Consider the following 27244-nt stretch of genomic DNA (forward strand, 5'->3'; position numbering starts at 1 on the left):
CAGCATTGATATAATTGCATAACAATATCATTTTAAAGCTATTAATTAATAAAGCACAATGTGAACAATTCATATATGTATGTCTTTTCTTCCATGATGCAGGGCATTAAGTCTGATGGTATTTCACTCTGGACCTCACCATCAGCGCTGGAAGGGGGGTGTGGAAGGTGCTCCAGCACCCCCTGCTGGTGGAGAGGAGAATTTGTTGACATGTCTATCAGAGTCTGCTGAATGCAGAATGCACAGCGTGATAGACACAACATGACGAGACAGCAAAAACCTATTGTAGTTTTACTTTCACCTGCACCAGGTTTAAAGAAATCTAACCCAAACAGCAACACAATAAGAGTCACATACTGTTATTATGATTAACTCGGTTAACTAGGTCCTAAATAAGTCATTATTAGGCCAATTATACCCGAATAAGACCCGACATTTTTTGCTGGATTTTTCTCTGGACTTCCCTCCCACCCTTCAGCCCCCCCTGGTATAATTTTTTTCTGACCTGCCAGCGCCCCGTTTTCCTGGCACCACCACTGTGTCATCAAGCAAACGTAATGGTGTTTCTGGCCACACAGTGGTGATGTTGTACAGGGGGTATATCAGTGTTATGGGTGAGGGTGGTATAGAGGTGTGGCTGGCTGCCCACCCTGACCATATGGGGTCTTTATTCTACACTACAGGGTTCAGTCACATGTCTGCTATAGTTTGCTAGCAGCCTGGTGGGGTCTATGTGGTGTAACAATGAAACATTTCCTCTTCTCTGCTGTTGGTGGGAGAGGGTGACAGTGACATGCAGGATCCTGGGAGATGAATACAAAATTGTTTCCTTAACGACACAAGGCCCATTCCATATTATCCATTATCAGTAGCAGTTGAACAACAAGCAGGGAATCTTGTTTGGTGCTTGGACCAATGGACCATTGATTGATTGATTGATTGATTGATTTATTTACAGTTTGCAGAATTACAGTACATTTCAAGTACAACTCAATACAAAAACTGTTAACAGTGAGTGGACGTGGACGACACCATAAAGCATTACACATTACACCATCACATTTTGATTGCTGCTTGTGATCAAAAGAGCCAATTCAAGTTTGAAGTACAGTACTATAGACGAATAACAGTTTAAGTCCACATTTTATTCTGACCCCTCCACGAAAAGGCCTTCTTAAAAGACCCCTTATCCATCATTTATACATTATGGATAATTAGTGTGGACTTAAACTGTTATTCGTCTATAGTACTTTATTGTCGTAGCAGTTGATAAACTCTAAATATAGTAATCAATGCTATAGGTATAATTCCATTTCTATAGACTCCCTGGGAACTGGGCTAATAATTATACTGTAATTAAACAGTCCAGTTTAATATAACATCCTAGTATATCTACTAATCATACCTTAAACCTATTAGTACACAATTATTATGATAAAGTAATGTTATAACCATATAATAACCAGATAAATAACATTCTTCTCATGTGCGAATCTGGATTCTGTGTGATTAAATCTGTCTTCTCCTGTGTGTCTTTCTGTTTAAGTTTTTTTGTCCTTTGTTTTTTTCATTTTTTTTTTCATGCTTTTTTTCTCTCTTCTGTTTGTTTCTCTGTTAGTTTTATGTCCCCCCGTCCCCCCCGTCCCCCGTCCCCCCTTAGGCACAATAAGCCATTGGCTTCAGCCTAAACCCTTTTGGTCACAAAAAAAGGAGAAAATAAAGTGTAAAACACTACAAAATGTAATGTTTTTTTTATTTATTTTTACGACCAAAATAAAACTGAACTGAAAACTGAACTGAACATCTGGTATTTGGCATTCAATTAGAAGCAATACAGAATCATGCATGAATTAATATTATTAGAGCAAATAATTACATTCCAATGGTGTACGATGGAAGCAGTAAGAGACCTGGATATTATAGATGGTCCTAACAGTTTGCAAAAAAACTATAAAAGCACAGAAGAGCACAGTTTAATATAAGGTAAAAAAAAAAGAATCGAACCAAAGGAAGCACATGGCTTGTTTCCATTGGGGTCCTGAGTAATGAGTATTCAATTCATAGAGCTATAATTCAATTCAATTGAAAGGGCTTTGTTGGCATCAACCTTTAAACAAGAGTATTGCAAAAGCATGACAATATACAATTTGTCCATTTGGCATCATGTGCATACATTTCACTAGAGAACTCTTTCACAGATCCAACGGTACGGATTAGAACATGCTCTGTCGTCCCAGATCCTTTCGCCATCGACAAACACAACACAGTCTTCTTCCTTTCCATATCCATTATTGTTATTAGGGTTACCATTGCTCCAGAACCTGTAGAGGAACATTTAATTAATTACAATACCTCTACATTACATCTGTGACTCCAGTCTATGCTCCGGTCCCCACACAAGATATAACTTTGCCACATGCAGGATCTAACTATTTCCATAGACAGTTCCCTGCATGGGGACTTCGGTTCCAACGGCTGTATCTTGATCAGCTTTCATTCAAGATCAGGATGAGACAGATGCCAGGTTCATTTGGATAATTCTAGATTAAGGATTTGATGTATACCTTGTGTTTACCATGCTTTTCTCTGGATTTATACATTATAGTCTAGATATTAGATACAAATTAACTAGGACAGTGAAATACATGAAATTGCCTTAGTGACAGTGTGATTGGTTGATGTTTTATTATAAAATACCGGGGGGGGGGGGGGGGGGGGTGTCACAGTGTGGCTGTGACTGTGTCACAGTGTGGCTGTGTGTTGACACAGTGAACAATGCTGTCAACAAAGTTCTGGACAGAGAAATTGCTCATGGTTACTGGAATTCCAATTGTACAATAGATAGGTTACAACTTACAACTTACAACACACACAACTACGCACACACACGCATGCACGCTCGCACACACACACACACACACACACACACACACACACACACACACACACACACACACACACACACACACACACAGTCACTTAAGGAAGTGGTTTGCACCACTTAATGATTGCATCAATATTTCAAAAACAATGTTGCCATAGCATGAAAATACAAAGCTGTATACCAACACACCCGCTAACTAATACATTTCACTAGATAACTCTTTCACAGATCCAGTAGTAATTAAGGGACAGAAACCATAAAAGAACACACACAACAGTCTTCTTCACCATCATTGTTATACACTCACCATGGGCGCCAGATGAGTCAAACAATATTCTAGATATTAGTTACAAATTAACAGTACAAAATACACAATGGGATAACTGTCTTCCTGACAGTGTGGGAGGTTTGTGCTTTTATTATACATTTACAGTAGGAAAAGAAACAAGAAACAAATGTGAACTAACTGCAGGCTACTGTATATGAAACCTGCTTATTGTGTTAATAGAAATGAAGATAAAATGAACAACTCTGTTATTAAAGTCCGGGACAGAAAATATGCAGGTCACTGAAGTACAAACTGTACATGGTTGCAGCACCTACATTTCACACACTAGTGCATGCACATTCAAAAGTTAGTCTTACATTTTGCAGATACATAGGAGCCAATTAACTTAATCATCACATTGATTGGAAGTAGAGGAAAACAGCTAGACAATTCCATCTATGAACAAACCTCACAAAAGCTCACAAATGAAATATATACATATATCTTATATTTGTGTAATCTGAACCAGGAACAAACACCCGCACAAGCTGTCTTCAAATGCAGTGACCAACTTTTATTTAGGGAAACGGCAACGCTTCGGCATTATGCTATCTTTATAAAGTTAGCCTGATGAAGGCCGAAACGTTGCTGTTTCCCTATTAAAGTTGGTTCACTGCATTTGAAGACAGTGTGGGGGTGTTTTTTTTTCCTTTTTCAGTTTTGGGCACCGTACCCTCTCCTACGCACCTGTCGCCTGTAGGTGTGCAAAATACTTGCTTTTTATGTAATCTGAACCAAAAACTATAGTATAGCATGAGTGAATCACACAATTCAACTCCTTACAATTCAACTGCTTACTGTGTGTCTAGTTTAGTGTTTGCAGCTGCAAAAGGTGGAAAGGTGGAAAAACTGAAACTGAAACCTGACTGATGGTAGCCAGCACCCAGCAGCTCATGTATTTCTATTTCACAATGTCATTATAAATGATCATTATGATAGAAAATGTGATATTATTTATCATAATGTTATTCCTGATAAGGGCCATGCATGGGTGTTGGGCAGGCCTTAATTCAAATATTAAAGGGCACTTTGGGAATCAGGGGCTAAACTGCATGGGTACCCTTGCTGCTGCACGTGCCTGTCAATAAAGATTACATTTCAAGACAATTGGTACAAAGTAAGATAGGCTATGTCCAAATATTTGGCATCATGTAGTAGCCTATGTACCAATATTTCACTAGATAACTCTTTCACAGATCAGAGAGCTCTGGTTAAAACATGATATGTCGTCCCATCCTCCATTGTAAAGCACAACACAGTCTTGTTCTCCATAGTAGTTATTAGGCTGACCATGCTGCCAGTATATGGAGTAGGAACATTGAATTCATTACAACAATATACCTTAACATTTAACCATGACCTCAAATTATATTCTAGATATCAGATGCAAAGGGAAGGTGAAATTGACAGCAATATGTATAATTGTGTTGGTGACAGTGAGGTTGGTTGGTAAAAAGCTAAGATCGAAATCCCTTATGTGAAGTTTACGTTAGTTTAAATGAAGAGTGGTAGAATGAAGGTAAAGTCTTACGTTGGTGTGGTCAGTGGTGTTCCATCTACCCATTTAAATGTCCCTTCTTCCACTCTGTCAGTCAAACCCAGCCACACACACTGGTTTCTCTTAACAACTGTGTTAACAATTAAGTCCTGGACAGAAAAGCTGCTGCAGGTTACTGGTACACACTGTAAAATACAAGCTGCTTGTTACTGGTACACACTGTAAAATACAAGCTGCTTGTTACTGGTACACACTGTAAAATACAAGCTGCTTGTTACTGGTACATACTACAATAGGACACTAAACGTGGGCACGAATGCCATGCATACACACGTTACGCACACTCACACCATACCTGTTTTCCTTTGCTGTTCATGATCATCAGCTCAGATTGATTGTCTCTACAGTATTGTCTGCTCTCATTCCAGGTTTTCCACTCAGTAGAGATGTAATAGCACACACCACCAGCAAATATCCACGTAGTTCTAACAACAAAATAATGACGTTAGAGTACTGTTCTGTCATTTGCTACGACTAATGACAAGTGGTGATATGAACAACAATGAATAAAAACACTGAACAGCGATGTCTCACTGACCACAGAGCCTCTTCTTGAGCTCATGTAGCTCTGCAGTGGTGATGGCGTTACATCTGGACTGTAACTCTTATAGTCTTTGAGCAGGTTGTTTTTCTCTTCAGTCCATTCAGAATCTGTAAGGAGAGTTTTACATACAACTTTCTTCTGATCTGACCTCCTTCATGAGGTTGTATAGCAGCTGCTCTAGACTCTAACTGCTGACCATTTTGGTTTAACTCACTTCCAGACCAGGCGGGGAGTAGCCTATAGGGGGCCCACATGGCACGCATGCAACTCGAGGACGCACGCAGCAGCAGCAGCAGCAGCAGCAGCAGCAGCAGCAGCAGCAGCAGCCAGTCAATTTATCCACCCAACGGTACCGGAGATTAGCTGGTCACAGACAGACGGACACACATGCACTGACCATTAATAAGGAATCCATTGATCACACATGCCATGGTGCACTGAGGTATAATTAGTTTGATGCACTTTGCTGCTCTCCGCTCTCCCTATTCTCTGCATTTCTCACTTTTAACTCACAGGGGAACAACTTTGTTCCCCCATATATTTGTACTGCAGTAATCTGATCCCTGGTCAGTCAGTGTAATTCACAGCACTTGATTCTTGTAGCCTGACCGCCGTGGGCAGCTGCCTCTTTCACACCCACAACCAGCGTACAAAGCTTTGGTTGTGTAGTGTAGGCCTATTAGCTTGCACCTAAATGATGGAGTTGAGAGAGCAACTGCACCTGGCCAGTAACAGTGCAGTGAGAGGCAAGCATGGGAAATTCAATAAAATACTTGCCCTCGTACACACATGCCGGACGGAAAGGATCTGTTCTGTCTGTGTTTCATGGCCGCCTCAGGCTCAATGCTTTTCCAATGGAAGTCACGTGGTTTGACATGTGTGTACGAGGCCTCTGACTGAGTCTGAAATGCCAGTGCGATGGGCCCGGCTCGGCCCGATAACGTCGGGTTGGGTCGGTACCGATCGGGCCAGGTCGGGTTCGGGACTTCGGGCAGAGTTTGAGAACTTTACTTTAGAATGCACGCAGCCAATGCAAAACGTCCCTGAAACAACTATATGTTCAGATGGGGGTCTGCAGCCAAATACAGATAATTCTGGGGGTCATCGACATGAAAAAGGTTGAGCGCCACTGACATAGAAACAACATAGGTTTCTACAACAGTATTTAAAGCAACAACTGTTGTGATATACAACAGTTGTGTACTGAGAATTGGTACTGGTACGATAGCAATGTACTTATATGCATGCACTGTCTGAACTGTAACATACTTTAGCTGTGTTAGAGCACGCTGAAGGCCGTGCTGCAGGCAGTGAATTGTGATGTCTAGGCTGTGACGTCATTAGGACATGAAGTATCAAAGCTATATATGTTGCTGTATGGGTAATAAACCTTGTGAACGATTAAATGTGACCATGTCTCTGTGTCATGTTAATCTCTTCTCCCGGGCCGGCCTGTCTGTCTGTCCGCCGCCGAACCATGGAAATGCCAACCGGGTCGTCACACACCAGAACCAGGCGAGGGTCCAATACGTAGAACAGTTGATTATAACAACAACCATCAACAATATTTCTGCCAAAGCATACCTGTATTGTTTATTATGTTATATTATAGAATTACTCACTGTATATGACCAGGCCAATGATGCCATGAGTCAATAGGATTACACACAGCAGACCCAGAAAAACTGCAACAGCTTTGTAGAGATTCTCCTTTAACTTTTCTGAGCCTGAAAAACACAAGACAAACGAACTGTGGGATACTTCAAAGGGTTTAACGTTTAAAATAAGTTACAGCTTTTAACAAGTTTAAGTTTATTTTCTTCTTTTTTTTTTACATTGTTTATATATTATTATTTTTTAATAATTAGAGCATAGCCACATCTTCAGACACCACTACACCACTGCTTTTACTTAACAGATGTGTTTATTGTTCATCATTGCAGCATTTAGTTTTACCTGCATGCTGCTCTTGCGCTGTGTCCCGATGGGTACCAGGGTCAGGGTCAAGGTCGTCTGCAGAGACATAGATGTCCACTATCCTCTCCTCTTTTTCTCCTCTCTCCTCTATCTCCTTTTCCGTCTCTCTTCGGGCCATATCTGACATTCGTTGCCAGGTCTGGTATATTGTACACGTCCTCAGACATCCTAGTTCATCTTCAAAATACATTCGTTGTATACAACTTGTTGGAGAACTAGAAGTAAAAAAAACTAACCCGTAACAAGATCCTATAACTCTTTGGGCATCACATCATGAGTTAGGTGCATTTGCCCTGCTCTAAAACCACACACCATCACACCCACAGGTCTCATGAATCACTGAGAGAGGGTCAATGCTGTTTCTTTCTACTCCTGCGCGTCATTAAAAGTGTTAGCCTATATATACTTATTTGAGGTTTGACGACTTCATTATTTCATTATGTCAGACTCACCCATGAAGAACATGTCAGTTCACCTGTTTCTTGATGAATTCCGACTTATCAGGATTGAGGAGATCAAACAAAACAACCTATACAGTCTTTGTATTGAATGAGAGCAGGGAGGAGAGCAACTGTGGTTCAGAATGAAAGAGAAATGAGATGAGAGGAATTATGTAAGCGTACAGAAGACACACTTTCTCCTATGAAGGCAATTGGCCCGGCATCCTGGCCGGCTGCTACAGTATACTGCACATGCCTTTAACTGTGTAATGTGTAGTGTATAGGAGGATAGACATAATGGAGTAATTGTATGAGCGAATGTCAGAGCTAACTTTCCTCAGCATTGATATAATTGCATAACAATATCATTTTAAAGCTATTAGTTAATAAAGCACAATGTGAACAATTCATATATGCATGTCTTTTCTTCCATGTTGCAGGCCTGCAGGGCATTACGTCTGATGGTATTTCACTCTGGACCTCACCATCAGCGCTGGAAGGGGGGTGTGGAAGGTGCTCCAGCACCCCCTGCTGGTGGAGAGGAGAATTTGTTGACATGTCTATCAGAGTCTGCTGAATGCAGAATGCACAGCGTGATAGACACAACATGACGAGACAGCAAAAACCTATTGTAGTTTTACTTTCACCTGCACCAGGTTTAAAGAAATCTAACCCAAACAGCAACACAATAAGAGTCACATACTGTTATTATGATTAACTCGGTTAACTAGGTCCTAAATAAGTCATTATTAGGCCAATTATACCCGAATAAGACCCGACATTTTTTGCTGGATTTTTCTCTGGACTTCCCTCCCACCCTTCAGCCCCCCCTGGTATAATTTTTTTCTGACCTGCCAGCGCCCCTGGGCTTCACCCTGTTCAGGGTGAGGCCGTTTTCCTGGCACCACCACTGTGTCATCAAGCAAACGTAATGGTGTTTCTGGCCACACAGTGGTGATGTTTGTACAGGGGGTATATCAGTGTTATGGGTGAGGGTGGTATTGTGGCTGGCTGCCCACCCTGACCATATGGGGTCTTTATTCTACACTACAGGGTTCAGTCACATGTCTGCTATAGTTTGCTAGCAGCCTGGTGGGGTCTGTGGTGTAACAATTAAACATTTCCTCTTCTCTGCTGTTGGTGGGAGAGGGTGACAGTGACATGCAGGACCTGGGAGATGATTACAAATGTTTCCTTAACGACACAAGGCCCATTCCATATTATCCATTATCAGTAGCAGTTGAACAACAAGCAGGGCATCTTGTTTGGTGCTTGGACCAATGGACCATTGATTGATTGATTGATTTATTAACAGTTTGCATAATTACAGTACATTTCAAGTACAACTCAATACAAAAACTGTTAACAGTGAGTGGACGTGGACGACACCATAAAGCATTACACATTACACCATCACATTTTGATTGCTGCTTGTGATCAAAAGAGCCAATTCAAGTTTGAAGTACAGTACTATAGACGAATAACAGTTTAAGTCCACATTTTATTCTGACCCCTCCACGAAAAGGCCTTCTTAAAAGACCCCTTATCCATCATTTATACATTATGGATAATTAGTGTGGACTTAAACTGTTATTCGTCTATAGTACTTTATTGTCGTAGCAGTTGCTAAACTCTAAATAGTAATCAATGCTATAGGTAAATTCCATTTCTATAGACTCCCTGGGAACTGGGCTAATATACTAACAGTCCAGTTTAATATAACATCCTATCTACTAATCATATCTTAATCCTATTAGTATACAATTATTATGATAAAGTAATGTTATAACCATATAATAACCAGATAAATAACATTCTTCTCATGTGCGACTCTGGATTCTGTGTGATCAAATCTGTCGTCTCCTGTGTGTCTTTCTGTTTAAGTTTCTTTGTCATTTTTTCATTTTATTTTTCATGTTTTTTTTCTCTCTTCTGTTTGTTTCTCTGTTAGATTTATGTCCTCCGTCCCCCCGTCCCCCCTTGGGATAGGCACAATAAGCCATTGGCTTCAGCCTAAACCCTTTTGGTCTGAAAAAAAAGGTGTACGAAAAAAACACCACGAAATGAATAATACATTTTTTTATTTTTGTTTACTGAACTGAACATCTGGTATTTGGCATTCAATTAGAAGCAATACAGAATCCTGCATATGAATTAATATTATTAGAGCAAATAATTACATTCCAATGGTGTACGATGGAAGCAGTAAGAGACCTGGATATTATAGATGGTCCTAACAGTTTGCAAAAAACTATAAAAGCGCAGAAGAGCACAGTTTAATATAAGGTAAAAAAAAAGAATCGAACCAAAGGAAGCACATGGCTTGTTCCCATTGGGGTCCTGAGTAATGAGTATTCAATTCATAGAGCTATAATTCAATTCAATTGAAAGGGCTTTGTTGGCATCAACCTTTAAACAAGAGTATTGCAAAAGCATGACAATATACAATTTGTCCATTTGGCATCATGTGCATACATTTCACTAGAGAACTCTTTCACAGATCCAACGGTAACGATTAGAACATGCTCTGTCGTCCCAGATCCTTTCGCCATCGACAAACACAACACAGTTTTCTACTTCTCCAGATCCCTTATTGTTATTAGGGTTACCGTTGCTCCAGAACCTGTAGAGGAACATTTAATTAATTACAATACCTCTACATTACATCTGTGACTCCAGTCTATGCTCCGGTCCCCACACAAGATATAACTTTGCCACATGCAGGATCTAACTATTTCCATAGACAGTTCCCTGCATGGGGACTTCGGTTCCAACGGCTGTATCTTGATCAGCTTTCATTCAACATCAGGATGAGACAGATGCCAGGTTCATTTGGATAATTCTAGATTACTATTTCTATAAGGATTTGATGTATACCTTGTGTTTACCATGCTTTTCTCTGGATTTATAAATTATATTCTAGATATTAGATACAAATTAACTAGACAGTGAAATATATGAAATTGCCTTAGTGACAGTGTAATTGGTTGATGTTTTATTATAAAATACCGGGGGGGAGTAGCCAAAATACCTATAATGTGAAATCTTAGTTGAAATAAATAAGATATTAATAAAGGTCTTACGTTGGTGTGGTCACACGTGTTTCATCTACCCATTTAAACCTTTCTTCTTCGGCCATGTCAGTCAAACCCAGCCACACTGTGCCACAGTGTCGCATTGTGTTGACACAGTGAACAATGCTGTCAACAAAGTTCTGGACAGAGAAATTGCTCATGGTTACTGAAATTCCAATTGTACAATAGATGGGTTACAACTTACAAGTTACAACACACACACACGCGCGCGCACGCACGCACACACACACACACACACACACACACACACACACGCCCACACACCTGCTTCTCTTGGCTCTTTATGGTCATCAGGTCTGATTTTCTGTCTGTACAGAATTGTCTGCTATTCTTCCATGTTTTAGTGATAGTAGAGATGTAATAACACACACCATCACTAAATGTGAATCCAGGTTGTGATTCTAACAACAAGAGAATAACCATAGCCAAGATTTGTCATTTAGCTCACATTAAATTATGAACAACGTGATATAACAATGAGTAAAGACAGTGACGTATGACTGACCACAGAGCCTCTTCTTCAGCGCATCTCTCTCTGCAGTTATGTTGTCGTATCTGGTCTGGTCAAAACTGCACTGATTCTGATCTTTTTGGTTGGTCAGGTTGGTGAATCTGGAATGTGACTCATCGCAGTCTTTGATTTTCCCTTTAAGCAGTTTGGAATCTGCAATAATGAGAATCAACGATATGAAGAGTTTTACATATCTGTTGTAAAATGACATTTTCATTTGACATTGAGACCTGTTTTGGGGGGAAAGGTACGGTGACTGGTGTGAAGCTCATATCAGCCAACAGCATGGTGTGGTCACAGATGTTTGGTTATTTATTTATGCATTTATGCAGTTTCCACGGTAAAGAGGTTGAGATGGGGTTGGGTTACAAATGAAGATCTCGGTGTGTTTGTTGCAGGTATAGTTTCAATCATGAACATTCATTAACTAGGCCTGAGCAAAGAGTTAAAAACATTCACTCTGAAAGAATATATATTCAAACATTTGCGCCACATTTTCACGATTTTTCAAAAATAGCAGACATACAAGCTCGTAGCGCGCCACTCGGTGGCGCGCTATGAGCTTGTAGATCTGCTATTTTCCAATAGCTAAATTATAACATGATGTTTAAAACACCAAAAGGGGTTCCCGCCCCAAAATGGGTTAAGAGCGGTGCATTCAAGTCACAATAATGTGGTTAAAAACATGGCACTTCTCCTCCATGAACTGTAATTTTGCCCGCGCCAAATCCACCGTGACCCAAAATAGGACCCAATGTATTTCAATCAAAATGCCACCAACACCATTTCTGACTGAAATGTGTAAAGATATACTTTTTAATTACTCACTGTATATGACCAGGCCAGTGATGACAGCCATTAGGATTACGCACAGCAGACCCAGACACACTGTAGCAGCTCTGAAACCACTGTTCTTCTTGGATTCATCAGAGGCTGAAAGACAAAAACAAAACCTACTGTATGAGGTTATACTCCAGAGGGTTTAACATTTGAAAATAGTGACACCTCTTAAGTTATGATGCTTTATGCCAGATAAGTAATACCTTCTTAATTGACAAAATAATATCACATACTTATTATTGTGATAATATCACACGTAGAGACAGTGGCTTTAAACTGAACTTGTCAGTTCTTCTGGATGTGACATGTAAAGGTCTGTTCTGTTTAAACAATATATTCTACTGCGTAGAGTAGAACATGAGAGGGTGTGTTTTCAATACGTAAGAATAGAATTGACAGAGTGGGAAGTTTACAAACTTTTATCGGTATTTCCGTTTGTTCTATTTTAATGTATTTATGATTGTATACATTCCCTTCAAACATTTGAGAGCAATCAATCTTTAGACGAATGAGAAATTGATGCTGAACAAAAATGACACAATGGGAACTATGCACAAAAACGAATTTCACCCACTTTTTTTAACTTAAAAACGAACTGTGACATTTTTTTAAACTGTGATGTGACAATAAAGCTGATTCTGAAGAGTGAAATAGGGTACTGTAATAGCTTTAACTAAATACTAATTTGAATATTATTATTGTTCCTCAGATAAGTATTAGTAGAAAGGCCCCTTAATGGGTCCGTTCCCCCTAGAAGACTATAGTGTATACCTGGGTTATAGGAAGCTCAAAACAATAGTTTATTAAACAATGAGAGTATATCCACATCTTCAGATGTCCGGCACACCACTGCTCTTGCGTAACATCCATAGACGTGTCCGTTAATCATTGTATAGTGTTTCGTTTTACCTCCGTGCTGATCTTGTGTTGTGTCCTGCTGGGTGCCTGCAGGGCCAGGGCCAGGGCCAGGGTTGTTGTCTACAGAGTCATAGATGTCGACTATCCTCTCCTCTCTCTCTCCTCTCTCCTCAATCTCCTGCTGCCTCTCCCTTCGTCCATATCTGACCTTCGTTGTCAGGTCCGGTACGGCATACACGTCCTCAGACATTCTAGTTCATCTTCAAAGTATACTTTCAGTGTACAACTTGTTGGAGACACAGTAAGTAAAAAAAAAAAAGAGGAAGACCAATCTATCGACAGAATCAACTGTCTTTCAGTAAGGCCAAACCGCACCAATGTCGCAATATAGTCGCAATCAACCCTTGCAACAAAACAGTTTTAAGGCCAGTTGTGACGGCCCCAGGGCCTATGTCAGGGTTTGTGTGTGCTTTACTAATAGTAATCTGTCTTTCAGTGTGATGGGACCTGGTTGGAGAGTTGTGGCAATCAAGGGTTGGAGGCAGCTGGCCAGTGCCGCCAATCACTATAAGAGAGCCACCTTGCCAGTGGTTCTTTCTCTTCCACCTGGGCCACACCCGAGCATGGCCACACAGAGCATATTGTTTGTTTGACTGTTCAGTTCTCAGTTTGTGGTGGCAGTTCAGTTTCCCTGCCAAGTTTTTGTTGGAAACATTTGTTCGTTCTACTTTAAACTTAATTATTCTATTTAATAAATTACATTTTTACATTTATCCCATGCTTGTTTCCCTTCTTTGTTATGGTCTGCGAGCCGGACCTTAACAAATGGGGGCTCGTTCAAACAGTTACCTGTAGTTGGTGGTTAAAAAAAAACCATTTTGGTTAAAGAGCGCAGTAGTTCGTTGGCGCTAAATTGGGAAACGGCAATGGGATTTTGAGAGTTTTTTTGTTTTGTTACTAGTCAGTCACAGGATGGACAAAGCTTGCACTGGGGTAAGTATTGGCCTTTGTTAATCTCTAGCAGTATTTTGAGCTAACCCTATAGGTAAAGCGCGTTTCCCCTTGGGACTCGTGAGCATTCTAAAAAGTAGTGTGGGGAGAAAGTGGTTAGAGCTATATGCTCGGGGGCACATCTCTAGTCTTGGGGGGGTTGCCAGTTTGCTGGTCGCCTTTTCCACGCTAGCGTTTACAGTGCATAAATACCCGCCCAAGTATCCCTTGAAGACTAGTGTGCAGTGTAAGGGAAGTTTTTGGATAGGCAGGTAAGAGGGGAGGCTCAATTTACTGTCTTGAGAATCCATTTGGATGGCCAATACTCTGTCCTGGTTCCTGGGTTTTTTGTTTTGTTGTTTTTTTGTCATGGCAGAGGTTAAGGCATTTGTGGATGCTCCGTCAGAGGAAGGGTTAAATACCTTCAATAGAGATCAGCTGATAAAAATAGCTGAACATTATAACATTGATGTGAGTGATCAAAGACTAAAAACGGATATAAAAGCTATTGTTAAAGCATGTCTATATGATATGGATGTTTTGACGGCACCTCAGTCCACTGTAGCTGTAGACTCGGTGCCCGCGGGGGCCACTGGGCTAACCTTCGAGGAGCAGGTGAAGTTGAAAGAGATGGATGCTGACTTACAGATAAAATTAAAGGAAAGGGATTTGGAGATGGAGAGGTTGAGACACAAAGTTGAAATGGCTAAACTGGACATAGAGAATGAGAGACTGAAGCAAGAGTCTGCTGTGGGTCAAACTGGGCCTACTGACATTGTAAATAGCCTACGTCTGGTTCCCAAGTTTGATGAGCAGGAGGTTGAGGTGTTTTTCACCTTGTTTGAGCGTGTTGCTGATGCGAGAGGCTGGGACAATTCAGATTGCACTGTCCTTCTACAATGTGTCTTAACTGGACGTGCGCAGGAGGCATTTGCCTCAATGTCTGTAGAAGACAGCACTGACTATGGAAAAGTTAAGGCTGCAGTACTGAAGATATATGAACGTGTACCTGAGGAATACCGCCAGAGATTTAGAACCTGGACTAGTGGTAACAAGTCCTACATGGAGTTTGCCCGTGATCTAGGGACTCATTTTAACCGTTGGTGTGCAGCATCAGAGGTAGATGACTTTCATGACTTGTGCAACTTGTTGGTGTTGGAACAATTCAAGAACTCTGTTCCAGAGACTGTGGCAAGGTACATAAGTGAGAAAAAGGTAAAGACTGTATCAGAGGCTGCTGCACTGGCAGATGATTTCATGTTGACTCATAGAGGTGGAAACTCCTACTCTTATTCAGTTACGGGCGATAGAGGAACTGATCCTGCTGGCGGGATGTATTTCTCTAACTGTTCTGGTGCAAATCTTACAGAACAGGGCCATCGTGCTGCACGTAACAATGATAATGTTTGCCACTACTGCCACAAGGAAGGCCATTGGAAAGATTCTTGTGACTTGCTCATGGCTAGGAAAAAGCACAGTGATGGCCAAGTAAAGCCGTCGGCATTAGCTGTGCCAATCTCCAGTGCTACTGTTGGCTTAAAGACTAAAGTCTCGCCTCTCAGGCAAAAATCTGGTTTTGAGTCATATGTGCCATTTCTGTCAACAGGACAGGTCTCTCTGGTAGGGAGTAAGGAGAAGGTTTCAGTGAACATTTTACGGGACACAGGCTCTGCACATTCATTTGTACTTGGGTCTGTTTTGCCTTTCTCCAAGAAGACTGATACAGGCTCCTGTATTCCAGTGTTGGGCATGGGCATGTTTAAGTTCCATGTGCCTGTGCATAAATTTGTGCTTCACTCTGCGTTCTGTAAACGTGAAGTTAGGATGGGGGTGTCTTCTGCTTTTCCTATTGAGGGCATTACGCTGATTTTGGGAAATGATTTGGCCGGGGGACGTGTTTGGCCCGATCAACCAGCACAACCGGTGCAAACTAAGTTTCAGTGCCGTACTAACTACTTTGGAATGAGAAGGAAAACGCCTGTGGGTGTTGGTAACACTCACAGTCAAAATTGGAGGTCTAGATAAAGTTTACATTTGCCTTGACCAAAGCCATGACTAGTTCTTGTTCATAATTTATTTTTTTTGCTGTGTTTTCACCACTGTCTTAAATTGCTTCAAAGGTACCTGTTGCTGAGAGGGGTGTGGGCTACGGCTTAATGTGGATGTGAGCAGGGGCTAGAGGGAGGTTGGGTTCTGGGCTATTTGAAAGTAGGTCTATGACTATACTGGTATGTTTAAAAGTATACTTTCAGTAATCGGTAAACTGCAGTAATTTTGTCCAGTGTTCCTTTGGGACCCTGTCTTGAAGGGGGGGAATGTGACGGCCCCAGGGCCTATGTCAGGGTTTGTGTGTGCTTTACTAATAGTAATCTGTCTTTCAGTGTGATGGGACCTGGTTGGAGAGTTGTGGCAATCAAGGGTTGGAGGCAGCTGGCCAGTGCCGCCAATCACTATAAGAGAGCCACCTTGCCAGTGGTTCTTTCTCTTCCACCTGGGCCACACCCGAGCATGGCCACACAGAGCATATTGTTTGTTTGACTGTTCAGTTCTCAGTTTGTGGTGGCAGTTCAGTTTCCCTGCCAAGTTTTTGTTGGAAACATTTGTTCGTTCTACTTTAAACTTAATTATTCTATTTAATAAATTACATTTTTACATTTATCCCATGCTTGTTTCCCTTCTTTGTTATGGTCTGCGAGCCGGACCTTAACACAGTCTATAGCAATTATGCAACTCTATATTATGTAACATTGGGGATAATGGTTGCAAGTATAGTTGCATGTTGCAAGGAAGTTGCATTGGTGTGGACTGGCCTTTAGAGAACGAGATATTAGAGAAATTATTAAAAAGGACACCGTTCAGGCTCAAGGTGCAAATATCTAATTGTGAGGAAAATGTGACAGGAAATGTAAAACTAATGAATGTAACAGGAAAAGCGAACATACAGTACCACACTGCTGTGTTGAGCATTTCCTCAGCAATGATGAACAGCTATCACAGCCTATCACAGGTCTGTAGCTATTGAAAAATTGCAGATCTACAAGCTCGCTATACGAGCTTGTAGGTCTGCTATTTTTCAAAAATCTTGAAAATGTGGCACAAATCTTTGAATATGTATTCTTTCAGAGGACTTTATTTATTTCGACGTCAGGCCTAAATGGGTTAAGTCACAAAGGCGTCATCTGCATTCAGCAGCTGAATGTTCAATGAAGGCAATTAAGGCACACACACACACAAAAGATGACTGTTAACAAAGCAGACAGCAATACATTATGTGTGTTTAATATAGTTAGCGTTCACATTACTGTACATTTCATTTAAATATCATGTTGCTTTCGGGGTGTGAATGAAAATACATTATATATATACACACAAGTGACATGACTGCAGTATCATCTGTACTGACTGTACGGAACACACACTTTGACATTTATTTAGCTGACCGTCATCTCCAGTGAAACACTAAACATTTTATTGTAAAGGATGCCTAAATGAATAATGTATTCTATTCAGCTATACATAACCCCCTCTTTTTATACGAGGGATACGGATACAAATAGGATTAAAAAACTGCCTCCCCCTGGCCAGCCGGGGCGCCTGATGGAGGGGAAAGGAACTGGTTGGAATAACGTGTTCCTTTGACCTGTGTGGGTCTTCGACCAGGTATGATATACCTGACAAAGACCCACAAGGGTCGAAACGTCGTATACCAATTACAAATTTCCTGGGAGCAGATAAACGGTGTGTGGATATCCCTTCCTTTTTCATCGTATACATAGGCTACTGTATATTTTTGACCAGCACCTGTAGAATTTCTGGAGATGTGCGTGCTTTTCCTGTTGTCCTCACTCCTTATCCATCATTTATACATTATGGATAATTAGTGTGGACTTAAACTGTTTTCCGTCTGTAGTGCTCAATTATGTTGCTTAAACCCATTATGTTATACTTTATAGCTATTGAAAAATAGCAGACCTACAAGCTCGTAGCGCGGCACCGAGTGCCGCGCTACGAGCTTGTAGGTCTGCTATTTTTGAAAAAGTATTGAAAATGTGGCGCAAATCTTTGACTAGATATTCTTTCAGAGCGAACGTTTTTAACTCAAATCTTTGCTTCATGGCGGGGACGTCCCTGGAACAACATATTTTCAGACGGGGGTCTGTACGGTCCAAATTACATTACAATTTTCGGGGTCCTTGACATTAAATATACATTCTTTAATTCGATGTCATCAGGCCTAAATGGATTAACTAATATAGCTGGGGACCCCGGCTGGAACACCCATATAGAATAAACATGGAATATTAACATAGAATGTGACTCGCATGCAGTCTCACAGATCAACAACAGTATAAGTGTACAAAGGGATATATCAAGTTGCACCATGCACCCCTTAGCAAAAAACAAGTTTGCCATTTCTTTTACTATTTTGAAAAACCTTTTTTAAAATAGTTTGAATAGCCGATCTACACGTTCACTAGTAGATCTTCTAGTTGAACTATTTTTAAATGTTTGTTTTTTTTAAATGGCAAAATACGTTTAGGGATAAGGGGCAAGGGGTGGCGCAAGATAGTGCCCAAAGTGTGTGTGTGTGTGTGTGTGTGTGTGTGTGTGTGTGTGCGTGCGTGCGTGCGTGCGTGTGCGTGTGCGTGTGTGTGCACGCGTGCGTGTATCAGTGTGTGTGTACATGTTCAGGGTTGTGATCCCAGTGTGCGAGCAAGTCACTGAAGTCAGGGTGTGTGTTGTCGCCACAGTGCGCGCCAGAGTTAGCGTGTGTGTTGCAGGTGTCAGTGTGTGTGCTGGCGTCAGTGTGTGTGCTGGCGCCAGTGTGTGTGTTGGCGTCAGTGTGTGTGTTGGCGTCAGCGTGTGTGTTCATGGCGCCAGTGTGTGTGTTGGCGCCAGCGTGTGTGTTCATGGCGCCAGTGTGTGCGCTGGCGTCAGTGTGTGTGTTCATGGCGCCAGTGTGTGTGTTGGCGCCAGCGTGTGTGTTCATGGCGCCAGTGTGTGCGCTGGCGTCAGTGTGTGTGTTGGCGTCAGTGTGTGTGTTCATGGCGCCAGCGTGTGTGCCGTAGTGTCGCTGCGCGTGCGCGTCGCCAGCAGGGGCGCCACTGAGCGCGAGCAGACGGGAGCTGCAGCACGGGACCGGCTCCGTCCAGAAGCTGAGCGGCAGATGCCGCTTGCTCATCGGTCGGCCGCGGGTCGGCCCGTGGCCCCGCGCCCCCTGGTGGAACAGGTCGGCCAGGGGCCCCAGTCCCGTGTTGTTGTTGTTGTTGTTGACCGCGGCGCAGCGCTGCAGGTCACGGTGGGGGGGGGCGGGGCTTCCCGAAGCCCGGGCGAGCCGGAGGAGGTCGTCGTAGTAGCGCAGCCGCCCGCCGCCGCCGCCCGCCGCCGCCGTCGTCACGGAGACGGAGTCGCCGTAGATGTCACAGTAGGTGTCCTCATGGTCCTCATGGCCGGGGGGGCGGCGGCCGAAGTAGCGCCTCACGTCGCGGCCGATGACGTCGGCGAAGCGCAGCAGCTGATTGGTCACGTCTGGCGAGTAGGGCTGTCAATCAATCAGTCAATCAATCAATCAATTTGGGCTGTAATGATCATGTCATTTTAGTTGACTGTTAGTTGATTGTTGTACAAATAAATGTTTGTTTTTTGCATTGAACATTAGCATAATAACATAGCCTATATTTGTTTCTGTAGTAAACACAGATATAGTCACATTAACGCATTCATTATCACGATCACAATGAGTACCCGAGAACCACCACTGTACTATACGACCAGAACAAACCATTATCTGTTACAATTTGACACTTTCCTCGTATTTTTGCGCAAATATATAGCCGAGCTGCGAGCTCGTGGCACTGTGCGCATGCCTAAAGTGTGTGGGAAATCGAGTGTCAAAGTATGAGTTTAAAGCGCAAATAACATGCATTTTAAAACTGCTTTTAATATTTAATAATCATATTGTCTATGTCCCTCAAAGTTATTTCTAATGGTTTGAGCCTCAATCACCACTCTGATATAACCAGCCTTGTCAATTCTTTCTGGACTTTGAAAGCAGTTTTAGCTGCAGTACCACAATGTCCTGAGGTGGTGGGGGCGCTGATATGTAGATTATTTAATGTTTGAGTCATTATAATACTGACGCTAGATAAAAACCAGGCTTGTTTCCATTCCATGCCAGCTTGGAAAATCAACAATGGTGGACATTGTAAACAAATTTGCAACTGAAGACTGAAGAAAAGGAGGAATTATACAAAGTAAGGTGACATTGATGACATCACGATGAGGCCAAAATCAGTCGAGCTGTTTCTGAGAGCAATTTCCATTAAAACACCCATATGACATGAAGGCCTGATTGTTCAAAATTGGTTATTTGTGGGGATAGAAAACACACATGGGAGCCCCAAAAACACAAAAGAAATTGAAAAAGTTGAATTTTATGTTATAGGTCCTTTAACATTGTTTAACTTTTCTGTGTGGATGTCTGGGCTGTCGAGGGCAGAAAGTATATTTTTTTGCCGCACTCAATAGTGTCCCCGCATAACTTCCGGGTATATGATGATGATGATGTCACATGATGTCACCCCATGATGATGTCACCCCTCTATTGTTTGTCAAAATCTGCTCTTACGCTATTTTGTAAACCGTTTTTTGAGTGGTGCAACCACTCCTACAACCAGCAATGTCCGTGTACCTGTTTGTGTACGTATGTGAATGAGCACGAGTGGTGTGCGCATGCGTGAAATTGGAACGACAGAAGTATGTGACATGGCTGCCACCTGCTGGACGCAAATCCAACTTCTGACTGTCTATAGGTTCGCTAAAGAAGGAAAGGCCGAGCCAAAATAATAATGAAAAAATAGTTCTCAGTGACGCCGATTGATATCCATAATAAAGCTAATCTGACGGAGCAGAAAGAGAGAGAGAGAGAGAGAGAGAGAGAGAGGAGGGGGGGAGAGAGGGGAGTTGCACCACTCGGTTCACAGAGGTGTGATTTTTTATGTACAGAAACATTGGACAGATACATTCATACAGATGAATCCAAACGATTCTGTGTACGATTAGGTAATCATTGCCTTACTGGTGAGTGGGGGGCCTCATCTTCCTCCAGAGCATCACACTCGTCTTCTTCATCATCATCATCATCACCATCATCACCATCCTCCTCCTCCTCATACTCCTCCTCTTCTTGTCTCTCGCCCTCCTGCCGTCTCTCTCTCTTCTGGTCCTCGGATGGTGGAGGAGAGCACTGATGCATGATGGGATACCTCTTGTGGTGGTGGTCGTCGGGTGGAGGAGAGTGCTGTTGCATGATGGGAAAGTAGCACGGAGGAGGAGGAGGAGGAGGCGGAAGGCGGAGCGCTCTGATGACACCTGTAGCCATGGCGTCTGGACGGACAGACAGGCAGGCAGACAGACAGACAGACAGACAGACAGACAGACAGACAGACAGACAGACAGACAGACAGACAGACAGACAGACAGACAGACAGACAGACAGACAGACAGACAGCATGGTTCAGGATGATGAGGAACGGTTCATGTTTTCAAAAGACTTTAAAACAGGACTTTAGAACAGGATTTATGTTTTACACGCACGCACGCCCGCACGCACGCACACACACACACGTGTGTGTGTGTGTGTGTGTGTGTGTGTGTGTGTGTGCGTGCGTGTGTGCATGTGTGTGTGTGTGTGTTTTTTGATTGACTGATTTGAAATATTTATTAACAGTTTGCAGAATTACAGTATACATTTCAAGCACAAACTCATTACAAAGACTGTTAACTGTGAGTGGACGACCCAATTAAGCATTACACTTGTTTACAACAGGGTCCACCTTGTTCAATTCATCAAATTTCACACCTGTGAGTCTATAGGTGATTGTATAATGCTCATTTCAACACACTTTCGGTCATGGCACTATATAATGGAACAACGATGGAGCTCGCACAGTGACAAATTTCACACATTCTTTCCACTGTAAACCCAAGGCTTATATGTGTGACAATAAAGACGAATCATGATTCCAAATGCACAATTCAATTATTTAAGTGAAGTTATATTTACCTGTTATGAAAACGGTCAGGCTCTTCCAATATACGCGATGACCGACAGTCCGTCTTCCTCGCGTGCGTTTCTGTGTGTCTGTCTGTCTGTGTGTCTGTGTGTGTGTGTGTGTCTGTCGTGAAAACTATACACTCCCGCATGGTTCAAACCCGTTTATATACCTGTAGACAAGGCTGCATGCATGTGTGTGCGTGCGCGCGCGCGTGCTTGTGTGTTTTAGGATGAGGCTGTGTTTCCAGGGCAAATATTTGCATGCTGGTATTGGTCAAACACACCTTGTTTACTTTGTCGCCTGGTAACGGGGGAGGGGGGTGAGGGCTAATGGATGCTCTGCTAGGGCACGATGAAGAGCCAGCACGCACGCACGCAAGCACACGCGCGCGCGCGCACGCACGCACACACACACACACACACACACACACACACACACACTCCATTGCTCATCCCGTTGTGTTCTCAGCCCTAGTTAAAGAGTAAAAGGGTGTGAAATCAGATCACACGCCGTTTTGACTTCTAGAGGGACTCGCACACACACATCAAAAGGATGTCTTCTAGAGGGACTCGCACATAGACATCAAAAGGATGTCTTCTAGAGGGACTCACATACACATCAAAAGGATGTCTTCTAGAGGGACTCACATACACATCAAAAGGATGTCTTCTAGAGGGACTCACATACACATCAAAAGGATGTCTTCTAGAGGGACTCACATACACATCAAAAGGATGTCTTCTAGAGGGACTCACACACACACATCAAAAGGATGTCTTCTAGAGGGACTCACATACACATCAAAAGGATGTCTTCTAGAGGGACTCACACACACACATCAAAAGGATGTCTTCTAGAGGGACTCACACACACACATCAAAAGGATGTCTTCTAGAGGGACTCACACACACATCAAAAGGATGTCTTCTAGAGGGACTCACACACACACATCAAAAGGATGTCTTCTAGAGAGACTCACACATACACATCAAAAGGATGTCTTCTAGAGGTACTCGCACACACATCAAAAGGATGTTTGGATATGGAGGGCTGTATTTTGCGTGTCTTAAGTACCAGGTCTTATTACCTAACTTGAGTAAACTAAAGACCTGGAGGCGTGGTCAATGCTCTTTGGCCACTCAGAATAGCCAAATGGCATTGATCACGCCTCCAGGTCTTTAGTTTACGTTATAGGTAATAAGACCTGTAACTTAAGACACGCAAAATACAGCCCGGAGAGTCCTACACCATTGGTGTCCAAACTTCTTCATGTCAATTAAGGACCCCCCAAATTGACACGCATCAGGCCGCGGACCCCCCATTTGCAGATATATGGACGGGACCCCCCATAAGAGAAGAGTTTTACGGCTCTAGCAGTGATTTTCAACGCGTTAAATTCCAATACCTTCAGTTTGACATGCATTAGTCTACGGACCCCCCCATATCTCTGCAGGGACCTGGGAAGTAAATTGTACTCTGAGAGTGTACGAATGGAACCGTTTAGGGTCCACATGGTTCCATTTGTACACTCTCAGAGTTAGACCCATAAGGGTCCAATTGGACCCCCCAAAAGGGTCCGGGTCTAACGATCATTTAGCTGGGGACCCCCTGGAACTCCCTCAAGGACCCCTAGGGGTCTCCGGACCCCACTTTGGGAACCACTGTCCTACACACCACCGATTACTGATACTTTGACCCATATTTTGTAAAAAAAAAAAGAAGAAAAAAAAAAGAAAAAAGAAAATCGCCAGAAGGGTTCCTAGGTCGAACGAGGCCAAAATAGGGATACATATAATAATGACCAATAAATATTGATGAAACAATTATGATGAAAAAAATCTGCGCCAAACTTTTCGTTCTACAAACGGTTTCATGTCAAGGACCCCCAATTTGATATGCATTGTGATCAGCTTAGAACAGCATGTATAGGCCTACAGTTATAAGCGAACACTCACAATGAAATTAAGCCTTTTATATAATAACTCAAGATCTAATATAATACTTTACAATTACACATCACTCACATTGGCCAGTTTCTTTTTTCAATGACATTTATCATAGTTAAAATACATCATTATAATTAATAATTATAACACTTAATAAACACTGTTATGAAGCATTATAGTGTGATTAGCAATAGCATTCTATTAATGTGAGAAGTGAGAAGATCAGAATATTTTTTTTGCATGTAATTTATGGAATACACTATGATCCTTGTGAGTGTCCAGCAATTATATTATCCCATTCTGCACGGGAACTCCCTTTGGTGTTTTAACTAAGCATTATGTTATACTTTAGCTATTGAAAAATAGCAGATCTACAAGCTCATAGCGCGCCACCGAGTGGCCCGCTACGAGCTCGTATAGGTCTGCTATTTTTGAAAAAAACGTGAAAATGCGGCACAAATCTTTGAATATATACATTCTTTCAGAAGACTTCTTTTTTTTTTCGACATCAGGCCTATAAATGAGTTAAATATAATTATATATAATTATCTTGTAAGTAATTATACAATGCTTAATAAGGTGTTAATTTTTGTTATAAAAGCATTACGACTATTTATACGTTTTTAAAACGTTATAAGCGATATAAGCAGATTTGAATGTTTACAGTACAATGCATTCTAAACATGGGATGCATAGCCAAGTCCTATATCAACGTTTCATTGTTCTGTATCTGGTCCACAATCTAATTGTTTATCAAGCATGATGAACACCAGACTATAACACTCTTGACTCAGACAAAGCAGAGCATTTTCTAAAAGACTTTTCCATCTCTGTTAAATGGATACAATGTGTGTGTGTGTGTGTGTGTGTGTGTGTGTGCGCGCGTGTGCTTCTGTCTGCCTGTCCTTCTGTTTGTGTGTGTAAGAACAACATTATGGTGTATCCGTGTGTGTGTGTGTGTGTGTGTGTGTGTGTGTGTGTGTGTGTGTGTGTCACTGCAGTCACACCATAGCCTAAAGAAATCGTAGGTAGCAGACGTCTCCGCTCTACTCTGCGGAAAGTGGGCGGTCCCGAGAGGGGACGCACCCGGAAGCCTATTCAATGGCATGTAGTCTTCTATTTCTTGGTTGGCGAAGTGGGCGTGAGAGTGACAAGTGAGTGAGTGACAAGATGTTGACACAAAGGCGCATTCTAGTGTAGGCTATATGCTGCTGCGTTGCAACATGGCTGCCAAGTTATGACTCTCTAGTCGAGTGGTTAGTGTATGTGCCTTTGGAATTGGCAACCCGGGTTCGCCTCCCTGCCGAGGCTACAATAGTTTTGTTTTCCGACGACTTGCGCGACGGCCAGTTTACATCTGATGCTCTCCTCCGCGTCAGATGTAAGCTGCGGACAAGCATAAAAATGAAGTGTGTCACCCGGCGGTGAGAAGGAGAAGGATACTTTTTATTTATTGATTTAAATATGTATTAACAGTTTGCAGAATTACAATACATTTCAAGCACAAACTCAATACAAATACTGTTAACTGTGAGTGAACGACCCAATTAAGCATTACACTTGTTTACAACAGGGTCCACATGGTTCAATTCATCAAAACATTTAGAGACGTATAAATAGACACTTCTATATAGTTAAAGAACAGAACAGGAATTCATCATAAAACAGTGTTCCCTGACCGGGGATCGAACCCGGGCCGCCGCGGTGAGAGCGCAGAATCCTAACCACTACACCACGGAGAATGAGGTTATTGATGATGAGAAGGGCTGTGGAGGGTGAAGTGAACGCGCTATTTTATAAATATAAAGTTATTTTCAATGTCATCATGGATCAGGGTTACAGTAAATGACAATGTAATTCAGCCAGGGGTGCCATGGATGAAAAGATTACAGGGGTGATCTGAAGCAAACATGAGAACCACTGCTTTACATTTCTTCAGACGATTTTTCAATGTTTTGTTAACAATTTGGAGTGGACAGAATGTTACTTCGAGGTGCCCACTGCCCAGGGGGCGTTTGACTCCGTGAAAGAAGAAAACTACAAGTGAATACCCGCCCAGTGGATGGGCTGCGGCTGCATCTGTTCCATTGGCTAGTGCCTATCTCACTGCCGGGTGACACGCGCTTGTCGGCAGCTGTCTCTGCCGCAGAGGAGAGCGTCAGCTGTCGGCTGGCCGTTGCGCGCAAGTCGTCGGCGGAGTGGAGCTTTTTCTCCATCCACCAGCTGTCTAAAAACCGCCGAGACGTCTGCGCCTACGATTTCTTTAGGCTCATGTCTGGCTGCAGCCTGTGTGTGTGTGTGTGTGTGTGTGTGTGTGTGTATACATGTCCTCCTGTGCCTAAAAGCCTGTGTAATTTATTGTGGGTGCGTGGAGAGCTCACATATTGCCGCTATTGATCCTGTGACCTAAAATCAACACAGAAGCCTGGATACCAATGACGGGCGCTGCTGCTCTGATAGCGCGCGCACACTTGCACGCACACACATACGCACACGCGCACGCATACGCACACATGTAGCCTACACACACACACACGCATGCACGCACGCACGCACGGACGCACGCACACAGCCCTGCCTGCAGTGTGCCACTATATTTTTTCCATAATATGCATTTGGCAGCTTATATCAGAATACTTTAATCATTAAAGTTAAACACATTACTGCATGCTAGCATCCCCAATTGGCTTTTCTTGTAACCACATCCCTAATTGGCATGCAAGCATTCTGTGAAAATATAGCAGATCTCCTATATAAGCCTTTTCAACAATAGCCTACAAACTCCATTGTATGCATGATAAGCATTATTCACACCAACTATAACTATGACAATAATAACTATATACAAAAAAGAAGCGTTGAAAAGTCCATAATTTATAAATTATGGATAAGGGGTAGATGGGACTTTTGGGGGAGGGGTCAGGAAAAGGGGTCAGGAAAAAATATGGACTCACACCATTGTCACCATTGTCTTTGTTCTATAGTTAAAACTATAAAAAGAAAGAAAGAAAGTTACTAGTTTACCCAGGGTAACTGGACTAAGCTCAATAACTTGTTTACAGCCAGGCCCTGCTCATAGTTACATTCCATGGTAGAGGTTCAATGCCTTGTCCATGAAGGGCACTTCAGCGGTGGTAATTCTAACGTACCGGTTCCGGGGATACGAACTAGCGACCTTCCGATATCAAGACCGCTCCGCAAACGATTCGGCCACCG

At 42.4% G+C, this 27244-nt stretch overlaps 1 protein-coding gene across 1 annotated transcript; it reads right to left on the reverse strand.

Annotated features, from left to right (window-relative positions):
• Positions 1-14811: 14811 nt before the first annotated feature.
• Positions 14812-21406, reverse strand: percc1 (proline and glutamate rich with coiled coil 1; the record flags this gene model as incomplete). The annotated part of the gene is made up of 3 exons (XM_080760513.1): positions 14812-14891; positions 19090-19554; positions 21181-21406. 3 exons carry the CDS (start codon positions 21404-21406, stop codon positions 14812-14814), a joined length of 771 nt encoding a protein of 256 aa, XP_080616639.1.
• Positions 21407-27244: the final 5838 nt, after the last annotated feature.

Source organism: Protomyctophum bolini (genome assembly GCF_963924005.1).
Source record: "Protomyctophum bolini genome assembly, chromosome: 3".
Classification (NCBI taxonomy): domain Eukaryota; kingdom Metazoa; phylum Chordata; class Actinopteri; order Myctophiformes; family Myctophidae; genus Protomyctophum; species Protomyctophum bolini.